The following is a 14,878-nucleotide window of genomic DNA, read 5'->3' on the forward strand; positions in this document are numbered from 1 at the left end:
AGTTACAGACTTTTCTGGGAATGACAGGATGGTGCAGACTGTGGATTTACAATTACGGGCTGCTCGTGAAACCACTATATGAGCTCATTACAAAGGAAAGCAGAGATCTCCAGTGGACAAAGGAGGCCACGCGGGCCTTCAGCCAGCTGAAGAATGCCCTCATGTCAGCTCCAGCTCTGGGACTTCCAGACGTAAGTCATTCTTTCTATTTTCCCATGAGAAGCAAGGGATCGCCCTGGGAATACTAGCGCAGGACCTGGGCCCATACCGACGGGCAGTTGCCTATTTCTCTAAGCAGCTAGATGCAGCAGCCAAAGGATGGCCTGGGTGCCTCAGAGCTGTTTCAGCAGTTGTGCTAAACATCCAGGAAGCACGCAAATTCACCTTGGGTCAGAAAATGACTGTTCTGGTATCCCACACGGTGTCCGCGGTGCTGGAAGTCAAAGGTGGGCACTGGCTCTCCCCACAAAGGTTCCTGAAATATCAAGCCATCATGGTAGAACAAGATGATGTAGAAATAGTGGTAACTAACATTGTCGACCCAGCTTCCTTTCTCAGTGGAAATCAAGGGGAACTGGTATGCCATGATTGCCTGGAGACTATCAAAGCCACCTACTCCAGCCACCCGGATCTAAAAGATGCCCCTTTAGACAACGCAGAGACCTGGTTTACTGATGGGAGCAGCTACGTCATCAGTGGAAAATGACATGCTGGGTATGCAGTTACCACCTGCCGCGAGGTGATAGAATCCGGACCCCTGCCAACAAACACCTCTGCACAAAAGGCTGAAATAATCGCCCTAACCCGTGCCTTAGAGATGGCAAAAGGAAAGAAAATAAACATCTATACAGACTCAAGGTATGCGTTTGGAGTTGTGCACGTACACGGGGCCATTTGGAAAGAAAGAGGACTGTTAAATTCACATGGAAAGAACATCAAACATGCACAAGAAATAATGCGGCTGTTAGAAGCAGTCCAGCTACCTGAGAAGGTAGCAATCATGCACATAAGGGCACATCAAAAGGTGAGCTAAGAATTGGAAGAAGGGAATGAACTGGCGGACAGAGAGGCAAAAGAAGCAGCAAAAGGTGAGGTAACAACAACTGGAGCCTTGATCCCAGATGGACAACTTTCCCTAGAGGGTAAGCCAACATATAATAAAAAAGACAAGAAATTGATTAAAGATGAAAGGGGAACATTTAACCAAGAGGGATGGGCTATCAATGCAGAAGGAAAAGTAGTTATTCCCTCTCATTTGCTATGGGCCATAGTTAGAGAGGAGCACCAGAAAACACACTGGGGAACAAATGCCTTATATAACTACTTAATTGGGAAAATTATTGCCAGAAACTTATATGAAACTGTTGTGCAAGTAACTCGACAGTGTAACCTTTGCCTCCAGACTAATCCCAAAAATACCCCCAAACCAAAAATGGGCCAGATTGAGAGAGGCCATGGGCCTGGACAGCAGTGGCAAATTGATTTCACAGAACTTCCAAGAAAAGGGGGGGTATCGATATTTATTAGTGCTAACAGATACCTTTTTAGGATGGCCAGAAGCTTTTCCTACTAGGACCGCTAAGGCTCGAGAAGTAACCAAAGTGTTCCTACAAGAAATAATACCGCACTTCGGAGTTCCAGCCACAATGTCCTCAAATAGGGGACCACATTTTATTTCAAGAGTGGTACAACAAATTAGCCGACATTTAGGCATAGACTGGGAACTACACACTCCATACCATCCCCAGTCGAGTGGCCAAGTAGAGAAAATGAATCATTTGATTAAACAGCAAATTGTGAGATTAAGGCAAGAAGCTAACCTACCCTGGCCCCAATCTCTTCCACTTGCGTTGTTACGAATTCGGACCAAGCCCAGAATTAAGGAAAAGCTAAGTCCCTTCAAAATACTTTATGGGAGACCATATGGGGTACAGAAAGGAATATCTACCCAAATAGGGGAAGAGACGCTAACCACCTATATGACTGCTTTAGATAAACAGCTTAGAGAAATTGGAAAACATGTGGCTGGAACTCGAAGTCGAGGCTTGGACGGTCCTGTACATGACATTCGGCCTGGAGATTATGTATATGTTAAGTCTCTTACAGAAAAGACTCTGGAACCACAGTGGGAAGGACCATTCCAGGTGCTCCTCACCACTTACACCGCAATTAAGATCAGAGAACAGAGTGCCTGGATTCACCATACCCGAGTAAAGAAGGCTCCAGAGACCCCTTGGAAAGTGACCCCTGGGGATGATGAACTGAAATTGAAGTTTACCCGAACAAAATGAAAATGTTAGGGTGGCACGCAAGTATAACCCAGAAAATTGTTTTTCTCACAGTTATAATTGTAACCTTCAGTTGGGAAGTTATTCATAGGAGAGAAGACATATGGTCCCAAGCCTTTATGCAGGTTACTGGACTCATGAGGAAATATTCTGATTTAAAAAATTTAAACCTGTTGACTGTGATCATGCACGGAAACCAAGTGTATACAAAGCAAGAATGGGAAAAACAAAGAACTTGGCAGCTCCAGGGAACTGTAGGAGAAAAAATCAAGATAGGATGCCGAATGATTAATGGAACTACTCATAGAAAAGCAACCCAAATCAGTGTCTCAACTATTCCTACAGACAGACATGATGAAATCTGTAGTCATTCAAGTGAAGCAGATTGTTGGTATAATTTTACATTAGTACAGACCGTTGAAGTGGTTTGTCTTTGGGGCCAAGACAGTAATGGACTCTCATTCAAATTCCAGATAAATGCCATGGCTAGGCCTACTACAACCTACTCTGGCAATCAGATCCAAACCCAGGTCACATCACTTAAATCTGAGCCAAAAGTTTATGAGATTGGCCCTTATGTAGTGAGGAACACAGGCCAACAATTACTGCTGTTTAATCCAGAATGGTGTCTTAGGCGTGTAGAATTACTAATGCAGATTAACATTTCTGAAATCTAACCAGCCTGCTCCCCTTTAATTCAAACATCCTTTGAAGGGTGGACAGCCTGGCTGCAGAACCAAACACCCCTCAAAGGTCGAATGCAGAGAGACCTGACTGGCATGCTGGGAACAGGACTGGGAGTCATAAATGGGATTGATTCAGAGATACTGATGAATAAATTTGCCACGGCAACCAGTGACCTGACCAAATTAAAACAGCCCCTACAATCTTCCCTATTAGCATTGGGAAACAGCCAGTAGCAAGTCTCAAAAATACTCCCAGACCTTGCAAAATTCAGCGACCGGGACCATGAACTGATATTGAACACACTTGGCACAGCTCAAGACAATGTCTCATTAGCCCTTAGCTGCATGCAAGCTCAATTATGGATGCAGTCCACAGCTTCCTTAATTATAAGAGAAGGAAATGAAGGTGTTTTCCCTATTGAAATCCAAGAAGCTGTTTGGAATAATGCTACTAAATTAGAAAGAAAGCTCCAATCCTGGTGGACCTTGGTAAATTTCACCTATGACCCAATGACTAACATAGCTACTGCCTTTGTGCTTACGATACGGAATGCCACAGTTTATGTAATTCATCCTATTGTTGCATTGGGACTAAACCATAAAGGGACAGTTTTTTACCCCTCTGAACATAGAGTATGGGCTCAGATGGTAAGAAGAAAATGGCAAACAGTAAATTTAGAATCTTGCATCACACGAGGACAACAAGGATTTATCTGTGAAAGTAATACACTTGATGCCAGAGACATATGTCTTGATGCAGAACAAGGCATTTGAGATCCACCCAGACACTTCACCAAAAACTGTACTTGTATATATTGGTCATGGCTGTGTGTGCTTAAGAACTATCTGCACTTCTATGATGATAGATGACAATAATATAAATGTAGCGGCCAGGAATCACTCTAATTTTTGTATTTGTAATTTTACCAAGATTGTTGGGTGTGACTTTTCATATTTAGCACCAGTCGTGTCTCATCAATTAATAAGGTCTAACTACACCATTTACCATAAATTGATACCCACACCTATTGGGATGGACCTTACATTAGTAAAGCAATTAGTGAAACATCAGGACCTCATGGAGATTTTAAGAGAAATCCAAAGAAACGGGGAAAAGACCTTAGTCACCATCCATTATGACACACAAGAAATCAGCAGAATCTTGCAAAGAGTAAAACAAGACTCAAGCTATAACTGGTGGGACTCGCTTTTTGGGTGGTCACCTACTGCAAGTGGTATCCTAAATACGTTATGTCACCCCATAATTGTCTTATTAACCTTGGTTAGTACCTGCCTCGTGCTATCACATTACTTATTTGGAACTATAGAGTACTAAAAAGGTTATCAGTTCTAACTACTTTGTCAAATGCACGTGGAAAAACATTAAGGGATGCCTACCAAAAAATTCATTAGGAAAAGAATTTAAGTATTAGTAAAAGAATTTACTAACTCTTTAGAAAAGGGGGGACTGAATCAGGGGGATGGGAAGCAGAAGAATTAGTTTGTTAAGAACAATGCATCTAACTTGATTTGCATACCAAGGCAGGAAGAAAAGATAAGGGACTACTGATAAGGGCAGGAGGAGTCTCAGACAGACATCCTGTGCTCATCCCAAAATTAGCTCAAACCAGTCTCAAAGCTTGAACCCGGGGCAAGGGTATAAAGAGCATGTGCAGGGAGGAAAGGTGAAAAGTTCAGGATGAGGAAGACTCCTGACTTCATCAAGGAAGACCCTTGGAAGACCCTTACCAAAGCCAACAGACAATACTGCGCACGCGCAACGAAGATGTAAATGACTTTCGGGTTCATTATAATACGAAGCGAGGCTGGGCGGGGCTAGGTAATGAATATGAATAGGCGTATTGTGAAACTTAATGAATATGGAATTTGTAACCCAATAAATACCAAGCTGAATGCAGCTATCGGCACGCATGGTTTTGGAGGAGCTATCCCCCGTGCGTCCCAGCGCTGGAATAAACATACCTACTTTACTACTTATTTAGTAGTGGAATATTTTCCGCTCATCAGGTCCAAAACAGATAAAGGGGGGGAGGAAGAACTTGTATTAGAAGCACCTCTGAGACAGGCTGTGGGAAATCAAGGAGCCATTTATATAAAGGCACCATTTTCTCTCGGAGAATTACAGCAGTGGAAAAACTCAATTGGGAAGTACAGGGACAACCCAGAGAGAGTAGCTATGCGTGTAGAAATGGCCATAAAATCCCAAAACCCAGATTGGGGTGATCTAAATGTTATGCTAGATGAATTATTGGATAAAACAGACAGAGAAATGGTCAACAAAGCTGCTATATCTGCTATAGAAACTCAAATTGCAACTGGGAGTCTTCGAGGGTCAGTTAATGATATCTATCCCCTAGCGAACCCTAACTGGGATCCTAATGTCCCAGAACAGATGGAAAAGCTGAAGCGATGCCAAAAATGGATGGTTGTTGGGTTAAAATGTGCAGTTCCTAAAGCAGTGAATTGGGCTAGGTTATATGAAATCAAACAAAATCCAAATGAGACCCCCACAGAGTTTCTAAATAGGCTTAAAGAGGCTGCACAAAAATACACTACCTTAGACCCTGACTCACCTGAGCAGCAGATCCACCTGGCTTACCTGTTTATAGGTCAATCTGCTAATGACATAAAGAAAAAGCTGCAAAAGATAGATGGGCCACCGGATATAAGTAAATTGTTGAATGTAGCCTGGAAGGTATACCAGAACAGAGACTTAGCAGACAAAGATAAACATCATAAACCCCACTACAAGAAGAAGTATGATAAGGAAAAGTCATCTGAGACATCAAAAAGGGGTCCCCCTTTTCCCCTATCTGAGGACCAATGCACAATTTGCAAAAAACAGGGGCACTGGAAAAATGAGTGTCCATCGCGAGCAGAAAAGAAGCCCCCAGTTTCGGAACTAACTGTAAATACGGACTGACGGGGACCGAAGGTAACTACCCCAGCAGAGCCTTCAGTTGTAGCTAAGCTGGGGAATGATGATGTTGAATTTTTGGTTGATACAGGGGCAACATATTCTGTGTTAAATACTTTAAAAGGTAAAATGAGTCAAGACACTGTGGATATGATTGGAGCTACAGGGATAAGTGAAACAAGGCCTTTTCTCCAACCTTTAAAATTTAAATTGGCAAAACACTGGGTCACTCACAAGTTCCTGTATATGTCAAATTCCCCAATGCCATTGTTAGGCAGAGATTTATTGGAAAAATTAGAAGCAGAAATTAAGTTTTCAAAGGAAAGGGAAGTGAAAGTTATAATCCCAGAATCTAAAATTATTGAAGCAGCTGCTATACTTGTACAGGAATGCCATGGAAAAATTCCCAAAGAAGTTGAAGAGGCTGTCATTCAAATAGTGTGGGCCAATGATTCTCCTGGGAGATCCAAAAAAGCTGAACCTGTGAGTATCACACTCAAAGCAGGGGCTACACCAGTAAGGCAAACAATATCCTCTGAAATTAGAAGCTCGTAAGGGATTGGTACCTGTGATTGAAAAGTTTCTCAAATTTGGGTTGTTAGTAGAATGTGAATCCAGGTACAACACACCAATCTTGCCAGTAAAGAAAGCTGATGGTAAAAGCTACAGGTTGGTACAGGATTTGAGGGAAATTCATAAGATAACAGAGGATATACACCCAGTAGTAGCGAATCCTTACACACTTTTGACAACACTAACAAATGAATTAGGGTGGTTCACTGTTTTAGATCTCAAAGATGCCTTTTTCTGCATTCCTGTGCATAAGAATAGCCAAGAACTCTTTGCTTTTGAGTGGGAGAATCCAGAAACAGGGAGGAAGACCCAGCTCACCTGGACAGTTTTACCACAAGGATTCAAAAACAGCCTGACCATATTCAGAAACCAGCTGTCAAAGGAGCTTGAGGACTGGAGGAAACAAGAACCAGGAGGAGCGGTTCTCCAGTATGTTGATGACATCTTGATAGCGGCCAAGACATGAGATGACTGCATCGAGCTCACTGTAAGTCTGCTGAACTTCTTGGGCCAAAGTGGGTATCGGGTCTCGAAAGAGAAGGCACAGGTTGCCAGGGAAACAGTAGTATACCTGGGCCTGGAAATTTTCCGTGGACATCGACGACTCAGCAGAGAACAGAAGGAAGCCATCTGTCGACTTCCAGAGCCCCATACTGTAAGGGAGATGCAGGCCTTCCTGGGAATGATAGGTTGGTGTCGCCTGTGGATATCAAACTACAGTATACTAGTGAGACCTTTATATGAGGTCCTTAAAGCAGCTGAAAAGGGGACAATCATGTGGACAGAGAATGCCAGGGCTGCATTTAAACAGCTGAAACATTCCTTGATGTGACCCCCAGCTCTGGGGCTGCTGGACTTGACTAAACCTTTTGAACTCTTTACACGAGCGACTGAATGTTGCTCTGGGGATACTGGCACAGCACCTTGGAGACCAGTGAAGAGCTGTGGCCTATTTCTCAGAACAACTAGACAATGTAGCCCGGGGTTGGCCAGGATGCTTGAAAGCTGTGGCAGCAACAGTCCTTCTGATACAGGAGGCCCGTAAATTCACCCCTGGGCAGCACATTGTCGTGTATGTACCCCATGCAGTGATAAATGTGCTGGAGCAAAAGGGGGGACACTGGCTCTCCCCTAGCAGGATGCTCAAATACCAATCTGTGTTGTTGGAACAGGATGATGTTACTCTAAAGACAACTTCTGTGGTAAACCCTGCGATGTTTTTATCATCCACGTTACTTGACAGTGTGCCTGAGCATGATTGTTTGCAGACAATAGAGGAAACTTATTCCAGCAGACCAGACCTGAAAGATGTTCCTTTGAAAGATCCAGACTGGGAACTGTACACTGATGGGAGCAGCTTCATGAAAAATGGTAGGAGGATGACCGGTTATGCCGTAACAACCCCAGAGGAAATCACTGAGGCAAAAGCCTGGCCTCCAGATGTATCATCACAGAAGGCTGAACTCATTGCACTAACGAGAGCTCTAGAACTGAGCGAGGAGAAGAAGGTGAACATATGGACTGATTCCAAATATGCCTTCAGTGTTGTTCATGCCCACGGAGCTATTTGGAAGGAACGTGGCCTGCTGACTGCTCAAGATAATGAAGTTAAGCATGTTAAACAAATTCTTGCACTTTTACAGAGCATTTGGAAGCCTACGGAAGTAGCTATCATGCATTGCAAGGGTCATCAAAAAGGGAAAACAGCCCCCGAACTGGGAAATCGTTTTGCTGACGAAACAGCCAAGGGGATTGCAGAAAAAGGCATTTTTGCAGTGGTACCACAGAAAGAGATAGATTTGTCATCATTTACCCCAAAATACGATCAGAGGGATCACAAATTAATTAAGTTCCTTAAGGCTGAAATCAAAGAAGGTGGGTGGGCTGTTACCCCAGTAGGACAAGTCGTAGTTCCACCCCTGATCCTTTGGGAAATAGCCCAACGAGAGCATGAAAGTACCCATTAGGGAACAGAAAATCTTTTAAAACATTTGAGGAAAGTAGTGATAGGGAGAGGAAGGACTGATATTGCACAATCTGTAACAAGCAAGTGTGAAACCTGCTGTAAAAACAACCCTGACACAAGCAAGAGAGTTGTGTTAGGAGTGACAAAGACAAGAGATCTCCCGGGAGATTATTGGCAAATAGATTTTGCTGAGATGCCACGCAAAGAGGGATGCAGGTATATACTGGTACTGGTTGACACCTTCAGTAGATGGCCTGAGGCTTTCCCCTGTCACACCAACACAGCAAAAGAAGTAGGGAAAGCTTTGCTTAATCATATAATACCAAGATTTGGGGTTCCTTTGGGAATGTCATCAAATACGGGACCACATTTTGTTGCAACAGTGGTTGGGGAAGTTAGCAGGATTTTGGGATTTACCTGGGACCTGCACACACCATACAGGCCCCAGGCAAGTGGCAAAGTTGAACGCATGAATGGGACCCTCAAAACCCAGATTTGCAAGATTTGTCAAGAGACATCCATGACATGGGTTCAAGCCCTGCCTATAGCCTTGCTGAGAGTCCGCATACAGCCAAGGCGAAGGGACAACATCAGTCCCTATGAAATATTATATGGCAGGCCATACCAGGTTCCACATATCCCAGGGGAAATTCATATGAGAAGTAAAAATGATTTGCAAAAGTATTCAATGGCTTTGAGTTCCACTTTGCAGAAGCTCCAAAGATTCGTCGTGTTATCCGAACCAATAGGATTGGACACACCTGCTCATCCATTCCAGCCTGGAGACTGGGTCTACATCAAGTGGTGGGAAAGCGACCCCTTGCAAGCCAAGTGGAAGGGACCATTCCAAGTTTTGCTGACCACTTTTACTGCAGTCAAGGTTGCTGGCAAGGGACCGTGGATTCACTACTCCAGGGTGAAGAAAGCTTCTGCTCCCGAAATCACCAAGAAGACAGAGACTGATACAAATCAGAAAGATGCAGTCTAAACTGTTTTTCACATGTTTGCTGTTTGCCCAACTGGTAACCATGGTTCCGGGTTCACCCCATGATTTGCATAAGACTGTGGTCCAAAATGTGTCCAAAATTCTTAATAAGAGCGATTGCTGGATCTGTACTCAGTTACCATCCCTAGATGGGAGGGGTCACTGGCCACTGATTGGCATTTTAATAGAAGAATTAAGAAAGATTTGGATGAAATTTGGAAGGGAACTCAAATTCTACATGAAGTAGCTTCTAGAAATCACACCTTAAAATTTGATCATATTTTTGATACCCTCACCTCATGGTTACCAAACTGGGCCTGGGTAAAAGAAATATTCATAATAGCTGTAATTGTAGTTATTATCTGTGTAATTTCCTGTGGAGCAGCTGGTTGTGTAAACCGGTTCTGCGAGTAAAGAATAGAGTAGAGTAGAAACTAGACAAGATAGAGTTTTGTTAGTCTCTAAAAGGGGGGAAATGATGCCATGAAGATTTTTGCCTTTTCTTTTATACCCCTGTTACACCTTTTTACAGCTTCTGTATTCCTAGTGCTTTTTGCCTACATTCATGGGCTTGTTTGTCAAGCTAAGAGACTAAACATTTTAGAAGCTTCGTAGCTAGGGATCAGTGTGCCCCAGACCCCAAGGTCCTCTCCAGAACACATTTTGTAAACCAAAATAGAACCATCCAGGGGAAGGTTCTTTGTGGAGGGGGGCTCACTTGAGCCTCTCATTGGGGAATCTTTGATAGATATGCTAATTAGTAAAACCTATAATGTTATACCCAATGCTGGGGGGGGCTGGGGGGGCGGACACAGAGATACTCGGCGGAGTGCATCTCGATGCATATGACCTGGACGTGTACACCTAAGGATCCTTAAAATAAATACCAAGGTAAAATCCCTTTTCCCCTTCTAACAGTGTATGACTCTTGATTTTAAGACCAGGAAAAGGCATCAACACCATAACTGAGGAAGCTTATGCTAGTATGCTAATAAGGCTGGGAATGAAAGGATGTCTGCATGATCTTCTCCACTTGCCACTGAGTCTGTTTACCTGCCTCTATTGACTCCTCCCAGATGGTCAGAGAGGAGCTCTGCCTGCTCACCCTGCCTGGCAAACTTCCTTGCCACGCTCCTTTAGAGATGTTTAAATCACCCTCGCTGTTCCCAACAATGCCCCCTCCTCACCAAATTTGGTTTTTGGGTCTGGAAGGGGCTCAAGGCTGCTGCTCATATGTCCCTGGGCTCGGGAACACCCTTGTACAGCTTGATCTAATCCTATTCCCCGGATTTACCTCAGTTGCTGCTGCTGCTGCCTCACCAACTGTTGCTTTTGGTCTTACCTTGTTAAAATTGCCCAGCTGTTCCCGGAAACACTCCCTCCACGCCTGACCTAATGACATCCTTGTACTCTTCCTGAGTTGCCTGCCCCCTCTTCCAAAGGTCATAAACTCTTTTTTAGCCTGACTTCCAGCAATAGTGCCAAGTTCCGCCAGGCCTCTCTTCTTCCCTGCTGGTTCATCTTTTGGCACATAGGGAGGGGCTGCTCCTATGCCTTTAAGATTTCCTTTTTAAAGTATGTCCAGCCTTCCTGGATCCCTTAGTTTTTAAGGACTGTTTCCCAAGGGACTCTCTGAACCAGTGTCCTGAACAGACCAAAGTCTGCCCTCCATAAGTCCTAAGTAGTGGTTTTGCTGACCCCCTTCCTTACTTCACCAAGAATAGAAAACTATAATTTCTTGGTAGCTATGTCCAAGTGTTGGAGGTTAGGATTTTTCCTTTTTTTCTTTCTCTCATGGAATTTTGTCCCATATGTTGCTAAGAGATGATAACTACCAATACTTAAGAGAACAAAAGATGTGGCTGGGAGGAGGAGGAGGGGGAAGGGTACAGCTGGCTACTCTCCTATCTGAGGGGTTTTCTCTTGGGAAGGGCAGAGTTACCGCGAGATTTTGGGCTGGGGGGAAAGGGGCCGGGTGCAGCTTCTAGCTCTCTTGCTCTCTCTCTCGGCCGTTGAAATAGGATCTTATTAACATCCGATCTGACTGGAAAAGACCCTCACCATATATTCGGGTGCCTCAGGGGAAAACCCGAGACCCCGACCCCCTCCCCCTTCCCGGAGGGCGCATCTCTCTGACTGCATGCGGCAGCTGCTACAGAGAAGCCCGGCTGCCGCTGCCAAGCCTTGGTGCTTTCTGCCGCTGCCTCGGGCTTTTTCGCTACACTCTAACCCAGCACCCCATGTCCACCCAACCCCTGCGGCTCCTGCTAAGGCTGCGGAGTTTTCTGTTACATTTTGTTTGCCACACCAAGGGGTGTGCCTGCCTCTGCCATCCCAGCCACTGCTCTGAGGTTCCTGCTGCAGCCCATTTTTCACCATCCAGCCCGCCTGCCATTACCACGAAGGAGACGCAACTGAACTCGCGCCACAGCACCCCCTGCTGCTGTGAGGGAATCATCGCACCTGCCCGACTCCAACAGCGCCCCTTCTGGCTGTGACTGTAACTACACCAAAAGGGAAGGTACTTGACAGCCGAGAAGGCTGTTACTGGGTTTCTGGTTTTGGTTGTTGTTGCTGCCATTGTTATTTGTTTGCCTTGTTATATATATACATACTAGTAAATAACTGCTATTCATTTCCTCATATCTTTGCCTGAAAGCCCCATAATTTCAGAGTTATAATAACTGGGAGGGAAGGGGGGGGGGTCACATTTCCTATTCCAAGGTAGGTTCCCACCTTCCTTGGCAGACACCCGTCTTTCAAACCAAGACACCAAGACAGCCTCTGACCACCACATCTCCCACCAGCCCTTCTCTGTTTATAAACAGCAGGTCCAGTGAGGCACTTCCCCTGGTAGGCTCACTTACCAGCTGTGTCAGGAAATACATGCTTCAGCACAGAAAAATCACATTTTCTCTCAAAGAACAGAAAATTCTTGATGAATTTTTCTCCAACATTCTGCTAAAATTACATTGGGAACAAGTCATTACAAACTGCTGCAGTAATTATTAATGTGGCAAATGCATTTTTGCTGCTGTCATTGAACTTAGGTTATGGTTTGTAAGAGCAGAAAATTGGACAAACCTCAATGAAAGGATTAAATGTCTACTTAGAAATGTGATGGTGTAAACTAGAGTACAGTGTACTGGTCTAGACTGCCTGAAGAATTCAAATCTTGACAGAGACTTGTTTCTGCTTAGTTGCATACTTCTTGGGTTTTGCACTCAGTTGGGATGGGGCAAGATATTCATTCACCCACGAACAGGATGTGAAAGACTCAAGGCGTGAGAAATGGAAGGAGTAGAATCAAGAGGAGAAAGCAGTTGGTTATCACAAAGAATTATAGTAAACAATGATCCCATATTGGTTGAGTGAACTGCAGAAGCACTGAACATGGTCTTTAATATTATCATTCATTTCCATAATGGCACTATCTACAAGAGCTAACAAAACAACATTAAAACTTACTTGGAGTGAAAATGCTCGTAAAGCAGGAATAGGGATTAAGGCAGCCATACAAAAAGCAGTAACATTGCTGATAGATGTAAGGGCTACACTTGCTCCTGTTCGCTTCAAGCATTCACCTGTTCTGTCCTGCAAAGCAAAGTCAAATGAATAAGGTAATGTTCTGCAAATGAAGGGATCATCCTACAGATATAACATGGTAACAGTGAAAACTATTTCAAGGAAATTCTGAATAAAAGTATGCATTTGAGAGTTTTTAAGAGTAAAAAATATACTAAGTACACTGTCCAGGAGAAAAGCAGATAATGTATTATGCCGGTTTGGACAAATTAGGAGGAAAAATATCCTCTGATAGAAGGCAGGTTACAACCACCCCTCCCTCACCAGGTTCGGGAAAAAAAACCCTAAGTCCTAGGAAAACAAAGTTCAACTCTCTGTCTCCCTCTGGAGAAAAGGAGCTGAAAACTGGCTGAAAAGCAAGAAGGGTGCTTCCTCCACTCTTGCTGCAGCAGCAGGACACAGAGGAGTGTGTGTCTGTGTCCCTGAACAACTGCTTTGAAAAGTTCGCTCGTTTTTTTCCTCTCCCCCCTCTCAGGCTCAGTTTAAAGGCACAGAAAGGCACAAAATTAATTTCTGGGCATAGAGCAGCAATAGGGGATACACATCATAAAGTCACCCCAAGACGTATTAAGTGCTTACATTTTTTGGGGGTAGCAAACATTATCAAAGATGACACTGGCTTTAAAAGTCAAAGCTAAATGGATACTGATATTATATCAAATACATCAATTAAGTAGGATGTGTTTTGTACCAGTGCAGTCACTTGCTGTTCTTAACATTTTTCATTGAAAATAAACATGCATTAACGGTGTAGATACATAATGTCTTAAAGAAGCATGTAAGAAAAAAACCCAGCAAACAGAAATCCCAGGAACCACACAAAAGCCAGAGAGAATTAAACACAGGACCCTTTCCCAATGCAGTAGGTTATTTTGAAGCATATGAAGGTTATAGCACAATGAGTTTTCATCGCCTGCATCTCAAACCAACTGGAAAGAGCACATGGAAGACATTGCTTGTACAAAACAAAACTGACAAATATACATTGCATTTAAATGATTTGTACTTTGGATATGAAACTCTGGACTGACAATAAAAATGTCAATAAAAGGAAAAGATTATAAAAGTGAGGAGGATCTTAGATTTCATAATGTGAATATGTGAATGTCATGGTTCATTATAAATAAAAGGAAAATACACCAGGCCCTAGGACAAAGATCTCTAGAACAAAAGATTTTCTAAAAAATCATTACTAACTAATTCTAGGTATATTTTCCTCTACAAGGCTTTTTCTTTTACTTTATTCTTTTATTGTCCCCCAACACCCCATTTTTTCATTACCTCAAATGGAATTCTCTTATTCTGCCCTGTTTCACTAAATGCATGTACCAGAAGGAATATATCATCTACGCCAACTCCAAGAGCAAGAAAAGGCAAAACCTTGGGGAAGAAACAAAACAAGCAAAAAAACCAAGAATGTTTTTATATTATTCTTATGATTTACCGTTAAGCTAGTCATTAGCCAGTTAATCAAAATAGCCTTTACACTTCATTCTGAACAGAACTCCAAGGCTAAAATTAAAATCAATATGATGCAATACAGCTATTAACTTTCATTCTGAAAAATTGATGAGAAACTTGCAGTATACCATTTACATGTACAAAACCTCACTAAAACAAATTTAAGTTTTTGGTAGGCAAAGAATAACAGATAATATTTCAAGTTATTTTCAAAATATTATCGGGAGTTGAACATCCTGATATATTTGGATGTAAGGGCAAAACTTGCAGCTTTTTGTGTACAACCGGGTGTTGCACTCATATTGAGACAGAAAAACAAATATCCTAGAATCTACATAATTAAACTGCAGGATATCTGCCTTTTTCTTAAAATCATTTGGCAGCACGTTCTCTTAA

At 43.1% G+C, this 14,878-nt stretch overlaps 1 protein-coding gene across 1 annotated transcript in view; it reads right to left on the reverse strand.

Annotated features, from left to right (window-relative positions):
- Nucleotides 1-14,878, reverse strand: part of LOC309584583 (protein patched homolog 1-like) — a 253,048-nt gene that overhangs the window by 138,322 nt on the left and 99,848 nt on the right. The window contains exons 11-12 of the mRNA XM_082300678.1: nucleotides 14,303-14,401; nucleotides 12,905-13,030 (exon numbers count right to left, since the gene is read on the reverse strand). Of these exons, the coding sequence (XP_082156804.1) occupies nucleotides 12,905-13,030; nucleotides 14,303-14,401 (225 nt within the window). The remainder of the gene's footprint in view (nucleotides 1-12,904; nucleotides 13,031-14,302; nucleotides 14,402-14,878) is intronic.

The sequence above is a fragment of the Coloeus monedula genome (genome assembly GCF_965178545.1).
Source record: "Coloeus monedula genome assembly, chromosome: W".
NCBI classification, from domain to species: Eukaryota; Metazoa; Chordata; class Aves; order Passeriformes; family Corvidae; genus Coloeus; species Coloeus monedula.